This window comes from Chaetura pelagica, unplaced genomic scaffold (genome assembly GCF_000747805.2).
Source record: "Chaetura pelagica isolate M959 unplaced genomic scaffold, ChaPel_1.0 scaffold93, whole genome shotgun sequence".
Taxonomy (NCBI): Eukaryota; Metazoa; Chordata; class Aves; order Apodiformes; family Apodidae; genus Chaetura; species Chaetura pelagica.
Window position 1 is genome coordinate 151,958 of NW_009952800.1, and position 22,533 is coordinate 174,490.

The 22,533-nt window shown below is 42.3% G+C and overlaps 1 protein-coding gene across 1 annotated transcript in view; it reads right to left on the minus strand.

Moving 5' to 3' along the window:
• NUP93 (nucleoporin 93kDa) overlaps positions 1-20,182 on the minus strand; it is a 71,740-nt gene extending 51,558 nt beyond the window's left edge. Inside the window, exons 1-2 of the mRNA XM_009994898.1 lie at positions 19,955-20,182; positions 19,305-19,422 (exon numbers count right to left, since the gene is read on the minus strand). Of these exons, the coding sequence (XP_009993200.1) occupies positions 19,305-19,422; positions 19,955-20,133 (297 nt within the window). The 5' untranslated portion in view covers positions 20,134-20,182. The remainder of the gene's footprint in view (positions 1-19,304; positions 19,423-19,954) is intronic.
• Between the last annotated feature and the right edge of the window lie 2,351 nt (positions 20,183-22,533).

Sequence of the window (22,533 nt, forward strand, 5' to 3'; positions counted from 1 at the left end):
GCTGGCCAGTTAGTAACATGGCCCTGAGACTTGAGCAAAGGGGCCCAAGTGGCAGGTGTGGCAGGGAACACTGTGGGGCAGCACCTGGGAACTAAGCATGGGTTAGTGATGGGGCTGCAGGGAAGAGAGCAAGCCCCAGCTCACACCTGGGAGGAAGGACAAGATGACAACAGGGCTGGTTTTATGGGCAGTGCTACTGACATGCAACACAAACAGCACTCTAGAAAAAAAACACGACTGGTTTTAAACTCAGAAATGGAAGGGTCAGTAAGATCACTTTTCATCCCTGAGCATCTACCAGCAGCTCAGCAAGCACTGGGTATGGCAAGGATAAAAAGTGGACCATTTTAAGAGGCACAAACCTCAAAACATCATGATTCTTGTCACCCCATCTTCTTTCAGTGTCTCCTGCTCCAGAGGTTCTTTTCAGTACATAAAGGTTAACAGCTACAAAAACCCAAGGAAACTACTTATTTAAAAAAAAAAAAATACCTAAACCACACTAGTACTTTTGGATAGCCAAATTGTATTATAAAATACAACATTTCAACATTCTGGCACCAAGCCAACATGTTAATGGCCATTCAAACACTAACTAAGGAAATGGTTGTGCATTAAGGCTAACAATAAGTCAACAATCAATAGTTCAGTGTTACAGTAAAAATACAATGCACCCTTTATAACTGCTTCTGGCATCATCTTTCTTTGTCAAGCTCAGCTCTAAAAAAAACCCAAACAACCCAGCAATAGTCCTGAAGCAAGAAATTAAGTACATCTAACTTCACAGCCACCAAACATTTTTCTTCAAGTCTAGACCTAATTGGTCCTCTGGACTGCAGAGATTTTTTTTTTCAATTCTGTCCTAACAGGGCAGGAAAGTCAGGAATAAAATGGACAGAAGTTCAGACACAAAATTAATCAAGCAGGTCAATAGGTAAAAGTAAAGAAGCCTCAAACAGCTAAGCCCCAAGCAACTGGAGGTTAAGAACCTACTTCCAACTTTACCTCCAAAAAAAGCACCTCAGTTAAAAGAAAGCAAAAAAGAAGCACATTGAAGCAGAATAACATTGAGATTTTAATCCAGTAGATTTTATCTGACACAGCATCAGGCACATTGAAGCAGAATAACATTGAGATCCAGTAGATTTTATCTGACACAGCATCAGGCCTGTGTGTCCCCTCTCAATGTGTTCCATCAGTTTGATCAAAGCCAAAGGCAAGCTCTGCAGTGAGAGTCTTGGACACTCTTTGGGAAGTGGCATTAGGCAATATTGCTCAGCAACAGAACAAAAGCTTTACGTGTAGTTATCTCTGGCTTCCTCTTCTGAGCCATGGCCATCAGGCTGAGCCACTGCTTTATTTGTGAACAGCAGAAAAATCCCAAAGTTTATGGACACCTGGAGCAGCTGCAATGTCTGTAGAAAGGTTCAGGGCAAGCCTGTTTTTCAGGAATAAATAGTGGCAGCCATTGATCCAATCCTGTGAAACCTGAATGTAAAACCAGGAGGACAAAACCAATCAAATTGATCAATTTTATCTCCACAGCCTAGTAAGCTCAGAACTGAAATGGAACTTCATCATGGAACAGTTAAGCCAGTGTAATAGGTTGGGTAAACAAGGCAACCCAATTCTCCATTTTCTTCTCTGAGTCTGTAAATACACAGAGGGAAACAGAGAATGATTGTCTCTGAAATCCCTCCACAGATCCCTGAGGTTTATTTGCTAAAACTATCTTGCATCCCTGGGGTTTCAGCTATAAACAAGCACACAGTAAGGCTGGGAATTTGGGAAAGCTTTTTGCTGGTATTTTGAAATCTGGGCATCTGCACCTCGAGTAGAGCTCTGCAGAAGGACCCAATGCTGCAAGCCCAGCAGCCAAGGAACAGGAATAAACAGGAATACCCAGGCCCTTGTAGGGAGCAGAGCATGGGTGCATGATCCAAGCTCAGCAGCTGGATATGCATCCAGTAACAGGAACAGGCAAGGCCAGGCCCCCGTGCAGTAGGTTTTGTTACTTCATCTCACTCTCTCTACATCAGGCATATCCTAAATAATCCATCTTCAGCAAGAATAGCCCCACGACAAAATCCTGCTGCATACAATGATTATATTGGGTAGAAGGCAGAAGCTGTATTGACTCCAAGTTTTAGCCTCTAATTCCATAAACGACTGCCTGCCTCAAGGGTTTCTGCCTGGCCACAGATCTCCAGCCCTGACTGGTGAGAGCCACTGCAGGTGTCTTCACAGCAACAGGGTGGTTTCAGCAGAGCTGCTAGTGGAGGGTTGTTTGCAGCACAGCTTCAGTTGCTGGTTTCAGGTGGGGAAGGGAGCTCTGCTGACAGCCAGTGCACCACAGGGGCAGCCAAGGGCTGTGCTCCTCAGCACTGCCAAACCAGAAAACAGTGACAGAGAGAAACAACCTTGTTTTTCACAAGGTCTGGCATCTGAGGGAGCAAAGGTGGAGGGCAGTTAAATGCTGTTGAATACTGATTAGGACCATGAACAATAAAGAAGTCTGAGGAGATGCTAAAAAGGAAAACATCCCTGTGAACTCCTATCTAATCTCACCATTTTGGGAGAGTCTGTGGTAAATGCAACTTTTATATCTCTGGTGAAGAAATTGATGCATGAGAGTCAAGCATGAAAATCACAACCAAAAAATTGGATCAAAATCCAGCTTTCCTGATTTCCTGCACTGAAAAACAGCTGCCATAGAAGGCTGTTCTGTAAGTAAATAGACTCATCATGGGGTGCCAGTCAGGCAACAATCCAGAAATTCAAGGGTCAGACACTATTCAATATTTGAATCAGTGCAATAAAACACTGCATAAATATTTAAACTGGCACCCCTGCTCCAAAACACTCTTGGAACACATTTCAGCTGCTTGCCTTCAAAGTTGGTAACAGACATTCCCTTCTTCTTTCTGTCCTGGAGAACCTTTGAACAAAAAAAACAAACCCATTCCCTGCTCACCCACAGCACACCTGACAGCAGTTTGCTGGTTTGTTTTTAATCAGCAAGTACAAATGGGTAAATCTGAATTGCTAAAATCCTGTATCCTTGGCTCCTTGAGGCCCTGTTCTAGATCCTTCTCAACACCACAAGACAGGGAACACCAAAACTCCAGAACACTCTCAATTTTATTTATAACTCCTGATTTGAAAAGCTTGGGCTCCATTTTAGTTGTTCTCACAACGTGTGCAATAAAATAATGCAAGATGCAACTTGTCATTGCACTTCCAAACTACAGAGGACAGACAATATTTGCTTAGATCTGAAAATAAATCCCCAAGTCAAAGCACAGGGACAATTGCATTTTGATATTCCATGTGCAACTGAATATCTTAATTGTTTTAGCTTGACTTGGAAAAAATACTATGCCAGTCAATAAGTTATGATTAGGAGATTGTAGGTCAATTTTAAGTCATTCCCTGTGCTGCCCTGCCCAGCCATTACTTTTAGACTGCACAACATTCAATGAGAGAGGTTACAAGCTATGCAGATGTGCACTGCCAACCTGGCTGCACCCTAACAATCCAATCCACTGAACTGCAGCTCTGCTGGATATCCCAGTCCTGAGATCTCCACAGTTATACTCAATACTGATGAGCAGAATCTGCTCCTATTTCAGCCTTCCTCTCCCTGGGTTTCTATATCCTAGGCCTGCTAGTGTGGTTGCACTCCAAACCAGGTGAAGTTTCTCTGGAAAATGAAGTTCAAAACTCTGTTCAAAGATGTTTCAATAACACTTAAATTCAGAGAAAATCACTAAGGCTTTTTGTAATAAGCACATCTATCACCACAGAAATTTGACACAGCATCTGACATCTGCAGAGTTTTGCTTCTCCTACTGGCAGGAAGAGCTTGTTCAGCAGATGCTCCCCAGCAGCACCTATGACAGTCCTTCCAGAGCTTAATAGTAAAAAACATCAAAAAATCAAAACAAGGAACAGAAGACAGCTCTTCCTTAGCAGTTTTAGTTTTGCTGGGTTATCAGAGGTAATAAGCAACTAAATCTTTGTTATTAAGGCAAAAAGCAGCTCTGATGATCCCACAGACATGACCACTGCCAGAATGTGCCTTCACACACACACACTTTGAAAAGTGACACTGCACTTGAATCATTTACACTCATGATTGCCTGGAAAAGAAGAGCCCACAGGAATCAGCTGTGAAATTGTCAGTCTGAGTCAACAAGTCTTAAAACTGTGAAGCTGTGCCCATCAATGAAAGCTAAACGTATTAATACAGAGCTGCTTTCACAAACAGTACTAGGAAAGCCAGTACTTCAGCCCCTCAGATGTGGCACTTCTTGGTGCCATCAGCCTGCCTGGAGGCAGCAGTTCAGTGTGACCACTGGGAGGTCCCTCCACCAGAGGAGGAGGTTGCCACTCCTGGTGCTGAGATAGTGTCATTCTTGATTTGTTCTGGAAACTCTTAAGTTCCTTCTTTTTTTCTATAATTAGTTGATACAACACAGCAAGGCCAAAGATCTGGGGCTATAACTGTAGCAAAGGGTTGTTTCATGACAGGAAAAAAATGGCATAAAATAGATCAATGAGCTCTGGAGTTAAGTTTAAACTTAAAGGGTCTTACTAACCCTGCTCCAGAACAAAAGGCTCCATGAATTCACACATTTAACAGAACTCTTCAGCTTCTCAAGGGAGTGCATTAGCTACACATTCAGCTTACAAAAATAAATGGTAACACTTGCTGAAAAATAAATTAGGAAAGAAAGATCCCTTTTGTTTAGTCACACGTGCCAGAGATTCAATTTCACTGTCTACTGCATGCATTTTATATCAGGTGGATAGGTACAGGATACTGGTTGTGTTTGTTTTCTTTGTGTCACTCTGGAATTTCAGTTGGAAAAAGGATGAGATCAAGCAAGCCATTGGCTTGGACACCAGCAGAAGAGCCCAGCTACTGCAAAAGCACAGCTCTTCAGTGGCATGTACAGCCATATTGTAACTCTTACACCAGATGCAGTGCAAAAAGCGAGCCTTTGCCTCTTTCACTTGCTTAAAGTCAATTAATCACCCTATGAAACAGTGTCAGTAAAAGCCACTGCCACTGTGAGTGGTGGCAGGACTCTGGCTTAGGCATCTCACTCTCATTTTCAAGTTTCCACTGTAAGGTTCATACAAAGTATCAGAAAAAAAAAAAAAGTGTTTCAAGAAACCAGTTAAACACTTGCTTCTATAAACTGAGATATGGCCACAGGCCAGGCAGAGAACATTTTCTGCACAGTATATTAATGTAAAGGATACAGGCTTGAGAGAAACAAGAGGAAAGCTGCCACCACCTGCCTTGGTGTGAGGTGGCCATATCCATCCAGCACTAAATCTCCACCTCCCAGTACCAAGGTGTGCTCTTTCCTGCAGATGACAGCACCCAGGGGTGCTAGAGGGAAAAGGATCCACCTCAGAGGTCTGCATAAATCAGTGGATTTAAAACCACCTCTGAGGTGGCAAGATGAACCTTCTCTGGATCCACAGGGGCACTTCCCACATGCAACATGTTCTGCTGAGCTGTCTCTGCAACAACATGAGCTTTTGAGTTGTGCTTCCCACCTTCCGATCAGAATGTGGTTTCAAGCAACATTTGTTGCCAAGATGTATTGCTAATACATAATATATTGGCTAGAAATTAGTATTTCATCTCAGAGGGAGAATGTTACAGACACTTCTTAAGAGGCAATAAATGGAGGAGAGTTGGAGGAAGAAATCTTGTGAGACAGAGCAGACCTATAACCAAGAGAAGACAGATCTATTGAGACAAACAACTAAATCCTGCCCTTTAAGACAAACTACAGGTTCAATCCCCTGATGATCATTTCACTGCTGGAAAGAGATCTGTTCTGCTCTTCTGCTGCAAAAGGACATTATTTCTCCACAAAGCTTAGCTTTGGGTATTTATTGTAAGGATAATTGCTGACTGAAAACCAAGATTTGCTTCTCTTTTTCCTGGTGATGCTTTTCAAAAGGCATGTCATTACCTGGGGATGGATGAACCCACATGGAAATGTTTCCTCCCTAAAGCCAGCACCCCTAAATGGCAGCAAAAAAACATCGAGCCTTGAGGACAACATTCTTCTCACCTGGAGGGCTGCCCCACTGACTTGGTAGACCTACCACAAACAAAGCACAAGAGAAGGCCAGAGGTTCCCAGCTGCCTTCTGACTGTTTTCAAATGTCACAGCACAACTCATCTCAAATGCTGGAGAGATTCCCCTGAAAGATCATGCAAAAGGCTCAGGCAAAGCAAGGAAGCAGCAAGCAAATACATTAATCCAGAGGAACAAAGGAAAGGAGATGACAGTTCAACTACAGTGATTAACAGGAATATAATTCAAATGACAAGTTACAGATCAACTCTTAGTCAAAGATTTTACTCAGTTAGCTGCTGGTAACCTCTTCCCAGCTCATCTGCCTCCTGCTCCAGCAACAAACCAGCTGTTGTCTTTTTCCATAATTCTCTAAATCATAAGCTTATGAAAAACAGAAACCATTGATGAGACACAAAGGTTTTCCTCAGAAGAGGGAAAATAAAAAATAATCAAGAGAGCATTAGAAAAGGTAGAACAACCTGGACTGCTGGGAGGTGTCCCTGCCCATGCAGGGGGGTTGGGACTAGATGATCTTGAAGGTCCCTTCCAAGCCAAACCAGTCTATTATTTTATGATTTAAGGGTACAAAAGCAAATAAGACATTTAGCACAGCACATTAACTGATTGCATACAGCACTGTCATGCACTTCAACCTACCAGCAAATGTGAAGTCCAAACATTAACCTCACCTCAAACAGTAAAACAAAACCAAGAGAAGTGATATTGATTCACTGTATCTGATGAGTAATCAAGCTTCTTACCACTAGAAACGAGCTGGAAATTTTCTGGATAAGCCATCTTTAACCTTGGAAAAATGGAAATAAGCTAGACAGGCTCTAAGGAGAGAAATACAGCAGGTGATCTGTATGAAAAACAGTGTCCAAACGTAATCTCACAGCAAGGTGGGTCTGTGCATCCAGCTTCCACCATTTAGCTTCCACTAGGACCTCAGCATGGACATGGTCCCTTTCAGTCAAGACAATGGTGGGTCTTTTGACTACTGAATCTGTGCTTATTTCAGATTCATTAAAGCCTTTAAGTTTTTGGATCTGCTTAACAGAGTAAAAAGGATTGAAACATGGCATTTCCTGTTACAAGTCTTGGGCCAGGAGAGGAAAGAAATAATGAATGTTTCAGAATTACTATATGGTAACCATGGCAGGCAAAAATCAATTACTGCTGAGAGGATCTGGAGATAACAGGCAGGTTCCCACTCATCTATTTGAAATGTGGGTTTTTTTCCTCTCCGTTTCCTCCCCCACTTCTCTTCAGAAATGTCTTTTCTCATACATTAGAATTTGGTCCAAAGAATCCTGCTGGCTTGCAAAGACATTTTGAGATAAGGATTTGTCATGATACTGTATGATATCCCCCCACCTGTATACTCCCACTTATCTGAGATTAAAATCAAATCCTTCCCAGATTGGTCCTTCTGCCTTTCACACCCAGTTTGGCTACACTGAACTTGATTATCAGAGAAACCAAACAATGATGTGGCTTTGTAGAGATCACTGTGTAAGCTGGACAACCACTCAAAAGGAAAACTGCAGGACAGATTTAGGGAACTAGCAAAAGCACGTACACCCCCTCACTTGTTGTGAGATAGGAACACTTTCGTGATGGGTAACACTAAAAAGGAACCCAAGATGATCTATCTTTCAAGTCTGTGAAATAAAATGATCTAGAAAGGGCAGATACAGAAATCCAGTTGGTACAAGCCTGAACAACAAGGGAAGGATGTCTGTTTAAATTATGCCAAGCTCAAAACCCACATAAGGAAATAAATTTTAATACAATCTCTAATTGAATAGTGGGATTTACTACCACAGGAAGATAGAAAGGCCAAAAAGATAATGGTATTAAAAACTGACTCAGTATGCATATGGATATTGACAGTATCTAAAGCTGTGTTCAACAATAAAATGATGAAAAGAATTCTTCTCCCTCACACTTCAGGGTTTGAACCAGTCTCTAACCACTAGAGAACAGAATAAAAAGTAATCAAGCAAACAGATAGCCCCATGAACACCCTTGTCTGTGTTTCTCCTCCCAGTTATTCCATGCTGGGCATGGATCCCATCCCATTCAGATGCCTTGAACATCGAGGCAACTGAATCCATGTCCAAAATATGATCTAATAAATCAACTATGATGAATTTAGTTTCAGCTGATCCTCCCCTCTGATTCAGGTCTAGGACAGCCAACTGAACTGCTCAAAAAGTTTTAATAAAGCTGCTGAAATTGAAACTAAACAATGACGTGTTTACCAGTCTTGCCTCATTCACCAACCTTTGAAGAGCACTCAGGTAACTCAGCAAACTTTCCCCCTCAAGAAATACCAGTTAGCAAGTCAGAAAACCTCTCTCCCCTTTCACCCCACAATCAACATTGAAGATATCACATAATCCAAAAGTTGGTGCTTTGACAGGACAGTCTGCAGAGACTTGCACTGCAGTCACAAAAGCTGGCAATAGGTGATTTTATCCTCTATAAGATTTTTTTTAAACTAAGCCTCTCCAAGATTCTCAAGCCATTTTTTACCAAGCAACAACAGAAGCATGTTGTTCCAATTAAGTTACAAAATAATCTGTTAGCTGTGGCTCAAAATGCTGCATAAGCAGGTCCTTTCTGGTGGAAGCACCATGCATCTTGCATGCTTCCTGTGATACACATAATGGAATGACATAGATAATTTCCACCTCATCTCCCCAAGTTCTTTTCAGTCATTTCCACGTACACAAAGCCATGAAACATTTTGCAACCAGCACCTTTTGTTGAAAAAGGGGTGTAATGGTTTAGCTCAAGGTAAGGAAATAACCCTGTTGCTCCCAAAATACTGTCAAAGCACAGACCTCAGTGAACAGGGGGGAGTAGGTAATAAATGAATCCAAAGTAGGAAAGCAAAGGGAGTAAGTACAACTGGAGTATGAAAAAACAAGAGTAGAAGATAAATAAGAAATAAAGGACAGGAAAGAAAACAGAAAGGAGGCAGTGAGAACAGAAGTTGTGCCAAAAATCTGAGTGAAGCAAATGCATGTGTCCTTAGTTCCACCTCAAAAGGCTGCAACTTTCTTTCAGGAGTGTATCTTGGCAGGGATAAGAATTCATTTTGCCTTCAAAAAGGAAAGTTAAAAAACATCTATACACACCACCCAAACATTTCTTCTGCAAACTGCCAAATAATTCAGCCTGACATTTTACATGAGGAAGCTAAGCACAACTACAGTTTGATGCCCAGGCATTGGCAACCAGTTTACACGTGTATTAGTTTAGACCACAGCTTGATAATGCCTAGGATTAAGATTCTTGGATGTGGAGTCAAACTGATAATTACTAGAGTGGAGATGAGGGTGTGCAGAGCAATGTACCTGTGGCCTTTCCCAGACTGCTAAATTATGCAAAAGGTTTAGAAAGAAACCCCAGTGGAATTCATCAGTGGAGTAACACTTTCAAGAAATCCAAGTAAATTAGGGGAACTTGAAAGAAGAGGGAGTGCAGCTGCAGCAGCTGGTTTTTTATTAGATTTGATGAAGAGCCTCACTGGAAAGAAAGTGTCCAGGGTTTTTTATGCTGGTTTTGACCACTGGAGCTCAGGTCTGACCTGCTCGTGTTACAAACCTGGCTTGTGGAAGAGTGATTTGTTTTGTACAGCTCACAGCACCATGCAGGATTAGTTGAGAAAGATGCTTAGGAAATGCTAAAGCAATAAAAGACACTACCAAAAATCCCTACAGAAAAGAGTTTGGAGAAAAGGACCAAACCCACATGAAGAGTCGTGTGGCCAGCTCCAAGCCACATTGTCCCATTTGAGAAAACACTGATGAAGATCAGAATTGTTTTTTTCTTATTGCAGTTGGGAAATTTTCTCTCTACTTTTCAGAAGGAAGAACTGAAAAGTCAGCCCAACTTACGCAGGTAAATGCTCCTTCTTCATTCCCAAAACTTGTATCTTAAACCCATTAAGACATGGTAACACTGGGACTGAAAGCTCCTGCCATCTGTGAAAAATCCCCACAACAAGACCTCTGCATGGCTGAGCAGGGCTTCCCAAAGCCCAGTGTCTCCAGCTCCATTTTCCACAGAGGCACTAGAAGGACATTACATGATCCATTCAGGAAAGAAGTGGATTGTTTCAAACAAATGCATTAAAAAATAAAAAACCCATACACACTCCAAGCTGTGGTCTTCTGCTATCCAAAATACTGTTAATATTTTAGAAACCTAATTTATCTTACAGTTAATTTTTCTTTTTTCCCCCCTTACAAGATGAATTGGGTTCACTTCTGTGCATAACCAGTTCCACTGTTAAATTCCAGCACAGTCCTGAAGATCTTTTATTTCAGAGCTATAATCAATGTACTGGAAATCTCCAAATCCTCTCCCAAAAAGTCTATGCTTTCTTTGTAATGGCTTCAAAATTAATGGAAATATCAATATTTTACCAAACAAAATGGAATAGTGCTTTGAAAAAGCTACATTTGAGCTCCAAATACATAAATAAAACCATCTCCTTAGCCCAAGTAATTGCTCCAGCACACAATATATGGAGGTGGCAAATTGCCAGGTTGCAAGAATCTGCATCACAGCATCAATTCTCCTCACTAATCTGGATAATCACAGAGGTGAAACTGTTCTACTAAATTTTTCCAGCACCATAAAAACACTAATTCCTATAGTTCATTTGCACATGCTGAGCACACACTGTCTAGGTCAGCAGTCAATACAAGACCTTAGGGAGCATTAAATTAATGGGACTGCATGACACAAAGAGGCACCACGTTGCCAGAAGTACCTTCCTCCTGGTAAGATGCACCATAGAATCATGGAATGGTTTGAGTTGGAAGGGGCTTTAAAGATCATCTAGATCCAACCCCCCTGCATGGGCAGGGACCCCTCCCACCAGCCCAGGCTGCTCCAAGCCCCATCCAACCTGCCCTTCAACACTGCCAGGGATGGGGCAGCCACAGCTTCCCTGGGCAACCTGGGCCAGGCTCTCACCACCCTCACAGCAAACAATCTCCTCCTCATGTCTCACCTCAATCTCCCTCTTCCAGTTTTAATCCCTTCCCCCTTGTCCTATCACTCCATACCTTTGTCAGAAGCCCTTCCCCATCTTCCCTGGAGCTTTCTCAGATACTGGAAGGTGCATGGCTCCAGTACTTCTTGCAATAGTAACTTTGCTCCAAGCAGGGTCTTGGTGAAATTCTGACTCAGACCATCACTCACATCCCACCAGCCCAGGTTCATTCTAGAGTTTCAGCTACATGTGGTCCTGCAATGCTGCTGAGAGAAGCAGAGGTGTCTATCCCTCAGCACAGCAGAGCCTGCATTTTGGGTATGTGATCTCCAAACTGCCCCTTCACGGGGGTCCAAGTGAACTTTCAGTTGGAATTGGAACAGTTTTTAAAGGGCAGAGCTCCAGAATAAGGAGGGATAAAAAAGGGAGGGGGGAATGAAGTGTTAAGACCCTTTGATTCTGACTCAAAACCTAGTCTCTGTTTTAAGATGTTTATGATAGATACTTCAAAGATGTTTATTAAAAGTCTACAGTTGTACCTATTTGAGATGCAAAGAACATATCTGGATTAAGCAGACAGGAAACATAAAATGTGCCAGGACACAGCAGAATTTAAATAGATCAATGAACATAGCTACTAGAACAAGAGTCCTCAATTTTTCCATCTCATGACCTTGCATTAGCATAAAGTTTTGAAATGCCCTTTCATACTTTCTTGCTTACCCACAATGAAAGAAAGGCAGATCATGTCTTTCCTCTCCCTGTTCCCAACCCCTCAGGGTTAGGAATCCATGATCAGAACCACAATGAACCATAGAATTACTCCAGTTAGCATGCAAGCAAGCAAGCAAAAGACATCTGAAATAATTCAGTATCACAGCATTTACTGAGGGACTGTAATCTGGCACACTAACAACACACTAGAGTATTCTACATTAAATGTGTCATGGTCTGGATTTTTTTTTTGGGGGGGGTGCCTGTGTTTGTTTTTAAGGTTAATAAGACCAGGGTAATTTACAACTGCACTCCTAAATTAAGTTATTAAATCTCTAATGAAAACTAGAGAAAACCACTGCTTAAATGTAAACTCAGCCATGTGAGGGGAAAAAGCAGCAAGCAAAAAAGCACCCAAAAAACCCAAATACATTTCTAGTTTTTGGGATTTCTTATTTTACCCCCACCTCTTTTTATCCACTGTTGCACACCTACCTGATGCCAACAGCAGCTTTTTGGGGGGTTTTGTTTTTTACTTAAAAACCCAAACAGATGCACCCCATGCTGAGATAAAGAGGCCTGTCCTCTTAAACTCCAGTCACAGCCCAGCCTGTGCACACCTTGGCATTTCCCAGGGGATTATTTGCTCAGCACAGGCTGTGGGAAGCTCAGGGCCAGCCTGCTGCTCAGAGAGGCCCTGGGAGACTCGTGGTGTTCAGGAAGGTGGCAGAGCCCATCCAACTTCTATTTCTAAGCTCCACATCCCTTAACTCCATTTCCTGCTTGTCAAAATACTTACTCATTCCACATGGCTGCTTGCTTCAGTTGTGTTGAAACTGCCTCTGGCCACATTTAATTACCAGGATATTTATATTCTTGCTTTACATGCCTAAATGTTTACATGAAGGGTCAAAACCTGAATGAAATCAATGAGACAACCTAGGCAAAGGAGATAGCAAGGTTTGATACTGGCACGCACTAGACATGGGAGGAAAACAACAGCTTCTGAGAACCTTGGTAGAAGGGTATTTTTGGAGCCTAAGATTCCTACAGCTTTTAAAGAATTCACAATTATGACTGCAAAGATTTTTCTCTGGGAATAGAGAATTACAAAGAAACCAACAGCAAAGAAGCCAACCCTAATATAACAAATAAACAAGGTAGGAGGTTATCCTCCTACATTCACTGCCCTGGCTCTGCAATGGTTAAAAGGTCCCCACAGCTGTGCTGGCATCATCGATTAGGGTGAACAAGGAAGCAACAGAAAAATAAAGCCACCTTAATTTCAAGCTCCATTAGAACTGAAGGACTTGGTGGGGGGGAGAGAAATCAATGTTTGGCAAATGGGAAGGGACAAAATCTGCAAAAGGAAAAATGCATTTACAAGCTAAGCTAATGCAAACATTGGCTGGTGAACAGCACTTGAGGATGCCCCCTTAAGGTTGTGTCAGCATTTCCATTTATAAACTGTTAGTTACACTCTAGTAGATTACCACAGGCTTCAGTATCATTCTAGCAGATAAGATAAAGTATCTAACAAATAGTAATATAGCAGGAAGAGCTCACTGGTTGAATAATGCACCTTTTTGGTACCTGATGTCAGAGTGTTTTAAAATTCTGAGTCATGTGCTTATCTACACACAGAGAACACACAGTGCTGGGCTAAGCATCCTGGGATCCAGATTCTACTAAAAGCCAAAGCTGCTTTGGAAACGAAGCCTGTTTACAGTACCCTGGAAAACTTGAAGATATCCCAGATGCTTCATTTCAGTCCACCTCAGTTGCCACTTGGACAGATTTCAGTCTAACCTTCTGCCCTCATTTAGATAAAAGCTCTTATTTCTGTATCAGAACCTCCAGAGAGCTGCTCAGTCAATACTCTGAACATCCACACCCAGAAATCAAAACCAACCCCTGATATGCAGCCTTTAATTTCAATTCTGCCTACATCAAAAGGCCAAGGCGAGACTGTTGTACAAATGAGATAATTCAACAACATTTTTTTTTCAGTGCAATGAAGCCAGGACTTCACCTCAAGCTTTCTAAGCAGGTAAGCAAGGTATGCAAGGAGAGCTCATGTCCATTTCTAGCATCCATTTTACAGATCTCCATAGAGCTGGGCCAAGTACCTGGAATACTGTGCACAGCCCTGGAGTCCTCAGCACAGGAAGGACAAGGAGCTGTTGGAGGGAGTTCAGAGGAGGCCACAGAGATGATGGGAGGGCTGGAGCAGCTCTGCTCTGGAGACAGGCTGGGAGAGTTGGGGTGTTCAGCCTGGAGAAGAGAAGGCTCCAGGGAGACCTTAGAGCACCTTCCAGTGCCTGAAGGGGCTCCAGGAAAGCTGGGGAGGGACTTGGGACAAGGGCAGAGAGAGGACATGGGGAAATGGATTAAAACTGGAAGAGGGGAGACTTAGGTGAGACACAAGGAGGAAATTCTTCACCATGAGGATAGGAAGGCACTGGAACATGTTGCCAATGGAGGTTGTTGATGCCCTCTCCCTGGAGGTGTTCAGGGCCAGACTAGATGAGGCTTGTACAGCCTGGTCTGGTGGGAGGTGTCCCTGTTTATAGCAGGGAGGTTGTGACCTTATGATCTTTGAGGTCCCTTCCAACCTTCACCATTCTATGATTCTGTAAGCCTTCAAAGTAAGAGTAACATCACTTCTTAAAACTAGCACCACAACTTTGGGCTTAGACATTTCAAAATACACATACCAAGGGGGACTAAATCTAGCATCAAGGCCCCATGACACGTTCAAAATAAAGAACACAGTCAAGCATAACTAAACTACCTTAGTAGGTATAAATCAGGCCTTGATCCTGCAACTAACCCCTACTAGGTGCCCCAACCAAGTTCACTAGAGCAGCACCAAATCTCAGACAACCATAAATAAACCCAACAGCACACATGCAAGAGCCAGGTCCCAGCCTTCAGGTTACAGATCCATAGGAAGGCTGCCCTGCTGTAATAATTCCCCCTCTGGCTGCTATTACTGCCACCTGAGAGACGTCTACTATGACAGTGCTCCCAAGAACAAGACATCTTAGTTTGCATCTTGGGAGTAGTAAAGGAACACCTTTTCTAAACAGAACATTATGTTTATACACATATACCTCATCTTACCAGCTTTGCAACCCTTAGCTGGGATTTTTAAAAGCCACGAAGAAACAAACAAAAAACCCCACACATTTATGGGCTAAATATAGCATCAAGAACATCAAGAAACTCTTGACTGTCATATTCAAGTTTGAAAAGATTTAGCCAAAATAGGGCTTTTTGACAATTGAGAAAATCCTGATCTTTATAAACTCAAGATGGGAATTGTTATGAACTGGATGTGCTGCAAGAGGTTTTTGTTGTGTTACATCCACTTTAAGAACAGTCTTTGAAACAAGAGAGGAAAAATACAAATCCCTCTCATTTAATGGCAAGCCTAGAATCTTTTTCATAATCTTCCCGGCCTACTGCTCTAGTGGGAGACATTTCCTGGACTCACAGCCCTTTTATGTGCAAGCAATCTACATTTTACAACTGATAAATAATTCAGATAATTAATTGAGCTGCAATTTGGTGCACTTCTGCACTTCTTTTTAGTCAGCACTACAGAGTACCATTTAAAAAGAGGTTCTCTATATAAAGTCCCTCTTGCTTGTTAACCCAAGCTGAGGCTTCTATTAAGATGAAAGCCCAGATTCTCTTAACACTTTCTGAATGTCTCACACCAGCACCCTGGGACTTCATGCCCTACAATGTTCTCTGATTTTTCTTGCTATGTTTTACTACCTCTATAAGAAACAGGGCATTTCCTGGAATTCTCCCTCTGCAGTGCTGACTGGCATCATTTGAGATACGAGTTTCTAGCATATCTCTCTATGCTGCCAGAACAGGCTGCAATGTAAAAAGGAACTGAGACAACAAGTAAACACTTTAGGTATAAAACTGGAGAAACTCAGTGTCAGAGAAATCACTGGGTGCAAAGGAGTGATGTGGCAGCACATGGCAGGAAGCCTAAGGAGTATTTTCATGCTGTAAGAGCTCTGATAGAATTAAAAAAAAAATAATAAATATTGAAGCCTTGTGAAACTAATCAGCTAGAAAGAATGAAAACAACTCCAAACAATCCTCAGAAGGCATGAGAAGTAACATAGGAAGAAGCTCCATGGAGGTGTTGAAGGCCAGGTTGGATGAGGCTTTGTACAGCCTGAGCTAGTGGGAGGTGTCCCTGCTCATAGCAGGGAGGTTGGAACCTGATGATCTTTAAGGTCCCTTCCAACCTTCACCATTCTATGGTAAGCTATTGTAGCATATCTTTATCTAAAGCATCAAATAATTTTGAGATCTACTTAACAGAGCTAGTGAGAGAACAATAAGTGTATAACACAAAGGTCCTCCTACATAACCAGCAACAACTTAATAAAAACTACTCTGAAAAGACGAGACACATCTGTATTATAGGCAAGTTACTTGCAGATAACAGACCATGGTCACCAGCCAGACAGCTTGAAATCTGACTGCAAATATCCTCAGACAGAGCAGAGGATGTTCTGCAAAAGCACATCAAAATCCTTATACCTGTTAACTGCAAAACAAACAGGGATAAAACATCTAAAACCAATTATTTTCCTGCAAGAGGATCTGAAATGGAGCACCTTGCCTGCTTCCCACTGCGAATTGGTTTTAGCCAGTTCATTAGGGGTGTTTTCAGCACATGACCTGCAAGAAGAATTTAAGATTCAAAGCACACATGTATTAGGCCTCAGAGATGAGTAGTTAGACTTTAATTTAAGTGATCACTGATTAAATCACCAGTGATAATCATGATGCAAAACAGCAAGCAAGGGAACGTTGATTTAAATGATTGATTTGAAGCCTGCTTTTTTATTTGTACCTTTTAGCTGCTTTCCTAAAGGAAGGGTTGAATCTCATTGGCTGATTTGGCCATTTAAACATATTGATTTGCAATTAACCACTGGTTTTATGCTAAATTTAAGCTTGTTCTGAATAGGAGGATACAACTATGTCTATATTCTCAATATAAACTTATTTTAAAAGCACAGTTATTTATCCAGAATCATAAGTTTGAAAACAATTAATGTAAACCCTCTTATTTACTAGATGATGCTTAAACACCCTCTTACATGTTTGGTATGAAGCCCCACTAGGATGGACTAGAATCCTATGACAAACAGACCATGTAAAAGTACTCAGTCAATTAAAATGCCTTTATATCAAGGAGAAAAGTATCCAGCTTGTATTTCAAAACATCTGCATTTCAAACTGTCTCTATGAGACCAAAGAAATCAGTCACTTTAGTAGCAAATAGACTGAAAATGATGGCTAGACAGAGAGGCATTTCAGCACCCAAACATGCAAACAGACCAAGATTTAAGAAACTTAAGAATGCCCTACCCAATTGCCACAGAAATCACCTGCAGTTGAAATCAAAAGGTCTGAGCTACCAAATTTGTTTAAGCATTGCTGAGAATCTCCTGATCTCAGGTGGCAAGATATTAAAAAATTCCTTCCCACATCCTTCAAGCTTTTCCAAAGAAATCTCATCTGCAACTTGTTTTAGAAAAATAAGCTTATTTTTATTCAAATCATGTTAATGGTTTATAGCAAGCTTAGTCTGTAATGTCAACTGCCATGAATTCAAACTTGAATGCTTCCTTTTATAAATAAATCAATGCATTCTATGTTAAACATTTAAATGTACACAGGTCATAAAAAAATATACTGAGATGAGAAAATGTATTGAAAAAGATCACCAGAATATACCAAAATCACCACATCAAATGATAAGGCCTTGAGATCTGCTGTAATTAACAAAGAAGAAAGTTTGGGTTAATTAACCAGTAAAATCTGAGTATTAGACAGTCCTATCCAATTTCTTACATGCCACAAATCTCAGATCCAAAGGAGTCAAGATCTCCACGGCTTCTGGGCTTAAGATTGCTCTTAAAGCAGAAAGGAAAAAGCTCAGATATCAAAGAAGAGTTAACAGCAATAGTAAACCTAAAAAAAATGAGGTCCTGAAAAAATCTAGACAGAATGGGGTCAAGGAAGACACATACCAAGTTTAACATCACCAAGTAGAAATACAACAACAGCAGAAATTGGAACAAAGGAATAAAATGAGAAGAGACGGAAAGTGAATAGTGTCAGTGGATTAGAGCTCTCACTCTATGATCATGCAGTGACCTGCAGAGTGCACTGATTTTTAGTGAAAAGGAGGGGAAAAATCACATGGGGAGGATGAGAGAAGATAGCCAGATATGCAAGGAATTGCCAGAAGGTGAAGTGGTACAAAGGCATAGGAAGGAATCTCATCTTCAAGAACCACTTCAGATGTTCCAGGTATTCAGTTCCACCACCCAGAGTCATCCCCCCACCCCGCATTCCCAACCCAAGAGGACTAAAGGCAGCTCCCACATGAAGCAGCAGGACACATCTCCATCCCACCAGCCCCAGGGCACACACAGAGCCTTCAGGAAAGTAGGGAATTGGGGGTTAAGGAAATCTGCCTGAAGACAGGAGACTAGAGGCCTCCTAACACTAAGAGGAGACCAGACTGAGGGCCTGTCCACCCAACATGGACAGCACCAAATGCTTCAATATAACACATTAGATCAAGAAAGATAAGTTCACACACCTCCCTTCTCTCTTTCTCTTCTGAAGTTAAGTAGTTTAGAACATACTACTTTTGAAAGAAATAAGAGCTTACATCTCTCTTGACCCTGCTAACTTAGCCATCTGCCAGTAAGGAAATAAAGGATGAGCCTCAAAATGATTAACCAGTAATTCAGACTAGTATCTTCAATGCAATCCACATCACCAATTCCATAGCCAGTAACGAGTACCACAGATTTCTTCATCTTAAAGATATTCTACGAGGGCAGAAAACTATCATCAAGCAAAAATAGATAGACCACATCAATTTCTAAGAGAGCTGGGGATATGATCTACAGGAAAACTGACAAGATTTAATCACACTGGTAAAGCACATGAAATATGGCAGAGTCAGTTTACCACCAAGACCAGGGTATGACCTCTAAGATACTGTGAGACAAAACTATACTCACCTCTTTTACATGTTGAATTAAATGGCCTCTGTTCCAACCTCTCAAAATTGCCAAGTGGTTCTATATGTGTTCTTCAAATCAGGCATAAAAAAGGTCTCAAAACTGATGGAGAGGTATTCCTGTGCAATTTAGGCTTGCCAAGCCAACAAAGACAGGTCCAGAGAGGCAGTAAGTACACACCTCACTCTTTTTGACTTAGCAAGATTTTGGAATTAAAGTACTTCTGCCAGTCTGGTACTTAGTGCTGCCTCTGATGACTAACTCCAACATCTTGCATCACTGAGAGCAGTCTCTGTCCTGTGTCCTTCCTCTAACCAACAAATTAAAACACAGAGCATGACAAGGGCAGTGTAACACATGTGTCAGAAGTGCCCCTACCTGGATGTCAGTGTCCTTCACAGGTTCAAGAGGCTCAAATGTAGTGGCTGCACTTAGACTCTCCAGTCGCTGGGAAATGTGAGTTATATCAAGCCCTTTAGACCCAAGAAGAACAGACCTGTAAGGAAGAAATTGTGGAGGTATGAAATTAGTATTGAACAGACAGAACTCTAAACCCAAATTCACTGTCAGTATTTAGGTCAGCAGCCAGCCATGTACAGACAGTGTTCCTGGTTGTGTTAGGAAAACTATGCAAAAGCCAAGCTTTCAACAGCCCTGTGTATTTATCCACCCCAGCTGAACTCTTGCTGCTGTTCCACTGCAGTACTGCACAGCTGCCAAGTCCTTCCAGACAGAAAAATGCTACAGCATGTTGGTAGATGCCTTCAGCAGCAGCCAGGACAAGGTTCTGCACTTTGGCTTTAGAGCCTGAAATCAGGAACGGTGCCTCCTCAGATAAATCCTTCCATGCCTTCTTGTTTTGGAGTAAGTAGAAAAAATATGAGGGTGTGGGGGAAACAAACCAAAAGAGCATTGCAGCCATTCCCTCTCTCCTGGGCACGTCCTCCTGCTAAGACTCCCCCCACATCAAACCTGAAAATAGCTTCTACCCTCTGCACAAGTTCCCAGTGCCAAGGCTCTGCACTTACGCCTTAACATCTGCAGTCTCCTGGGACGTGCGGGTCAGGGTGCGGGAACGCAGGCGCTCCCCGGCCTGCTGGATCTCCTGCAGGTTGCGTTCCACGTGGGGGAGCTCAGAGATCCCTTCTGTCTCAGCTGCGAGCTGCTCCGCCTGCTGGAGGAGCTCTCCAAAGCCTTCAGTATCCATCTCTGTTGCAGGTTTCACTCAAGATGCACTGAAACCTTGAGAGAAAGAGAGAAAATTCTTGCTCAGCTTTAGTTTCTGTACCTATGGGGGCACAGACAGACCAGCTCTTCCAGAGCAGGACAGTCTGAACTTCAAGAAAATACTTTCAAGTGGCCTCAGAGAGCTTTGGATTAAAGGACTGCAATCTTAAGGCAGATTTATGGACCTGTCAGAAGCATGATGCAGATGCCATAAACCAGTTCACATATTGCCAGGATACAAAGAGGAAGGAAAGCAGAGAAGTCCTGGTGAAGAATCTGGTGTCAGTTTAGCTATAAATTAACTTGTATACATATTTGTGTGTATGTATATATATATATAAGTAGTTTGGAGAGTTGGACTCCATGATCCTTACAATCCCTTCCTAATAAAGATACTCTGACTCTATGTTTTTATATATTATAAGTGGAGAAAAATACACATGCATGCACAGGTGAGAATATATACACATATATATATGGGGGCTGAAAAAAACCTCAAAAATATGAAGTTAAATTAAGAACAAAAAAGACTGGCATATACATGCACACAGACAGCTATAGCTGTCTATTAATTAGCCATCTATTAAAATGTGTTCATTCATCCATCATCATTAACTCCCAAAGTCAAAAGAAGTAAGGCCAAGTTGTTCCAGTGTAGAAAATGTGTCTAATTTCAAGGCTTGCAAGGAGTTTTAGCAGTGTTTGTGAGAATTGAACAAACCAAATGAAATAATATTAAATTATCCAGCATAAAGCAAAGGCTGTGACAGATGAGGTCGTTAGTGCATCATGCAGCTCCAAATTCAGAGAGGAGTCTTATTTTTAGAGAAAGGACAAAAATATATGTGCTTAGGATCAATATGGAAAAAAAAAACCCATATAGCTGCGACGGTGTCCACATTAATAAAATATGAAACCTAAAACCTGAACTTCTTGCACCAAGTCCACCATTTGCAGCTAAATCAGTCATGTGCTGTGAGGACCTGGCACCTCAGTGAAGCCACAGGAGATCACAGGTGCTGCAGGTTTGAAAACCTGCACTACAATTTCTCCCTCCCAACATGTGCACCCCAATGCAAAGCACCTGGAACCAAGTAAGGCAAACCAGGTGTGCACCATTAACTCCAGCTCTTTATCATTTATTCAAAAGTAAAATCAACAGAGACCCTCTGGTTCAAGGGAACCCACCAGGAAGAAAATGACCTTTCACAAATCAAAAGGAGCCTGCAATTCATCCATTTCTCAGTACCCCTTAACCATACTAAAGCAATTGAACAGTACAGTTTTAATATTCCTCATGTTCTCAGTCTCACCAGCATTCCCAAGTACCAGTGGAAAGAGTCCTGCTTTCCTCTAAGTGGTGTAAAAGCACTGCATGATGATTCATTCAGACATACACAATCAGAAACTGATCCCTACTGCCTGGGTACCAGAACAATCCCTGACAGCCAGCATCCAGGAATGGAAGAATTTCCCAAGCAGTCCCCACCCACTTCTGGAAAGCTGCTGGGGAAGGCTGGGATCATATTGGCACTGCCTTGTTCATCAGGTGAGACAGCAGGAACTAGGTTTGTTTGAACAGATTAGAATGTCACCAAGAGGTGGAAAAGAGCAGCTTCCTTCCCTGCAATGCAGCACAGAACATCTCCCCAGTGTTTATTGCCACAACTCGGGAACAGCCCTGCCAGAAGCAGCCTCTGTTGGCAGACACTGACCAGAGCAGCCACACTCCAAGAGCTGATCGGATCACAGAACAGTGAAAGTTGGAAGGGACCTCAAAGATCATAAGGTCACAACCTCCCTGCTATAAACAGGGACACCTCCCACCAGCTCCCAGGCTGCTCCAAGCCCCATCCAACCTGCCCTTCAACACTGTCAGGGATGGGGCAGCCACAGCTTCCCTGGGCAACCTGGGCCAGGCTCTCACCACCTTCACACCAAACAATTTCCTCCTCATGTCTCACCTCAATCTCCCTCCTCCAGTTTTAATCCCTTCCCCCTTGTCCTCTCCCTCCCTGCCCTTGTCCCAAGTCCTTCCCCAGCTTTCCTGGAGCCCCTTCAGGCACTGGAAGGTGCTCTAAGGTCTCCCTGGAGCCTTCTCTTCTTGAGAATGAACACTCCAACTCTCCCAGCCTGGCTCCAGAGCAGAGCTGCTCCAGCCCTCCCATCATTTCCGTGGCCTCCTCTGGACCCTCTCCAACAGGCCTGTATCTTTCCTGTGCTGAGGGCTCCTGCAGGAGCAGCAACTGCAACAGACTTCAGCTTGATTTGGTCTGGTCCACTTCCTCTTTTCATTACCAGTGAGATAAAAAGCCAGGAGCACAAGAAGGCACCAACTTCTCAAAGCACTGAAACCAAAAGCATTGGAGAATCAATGGAC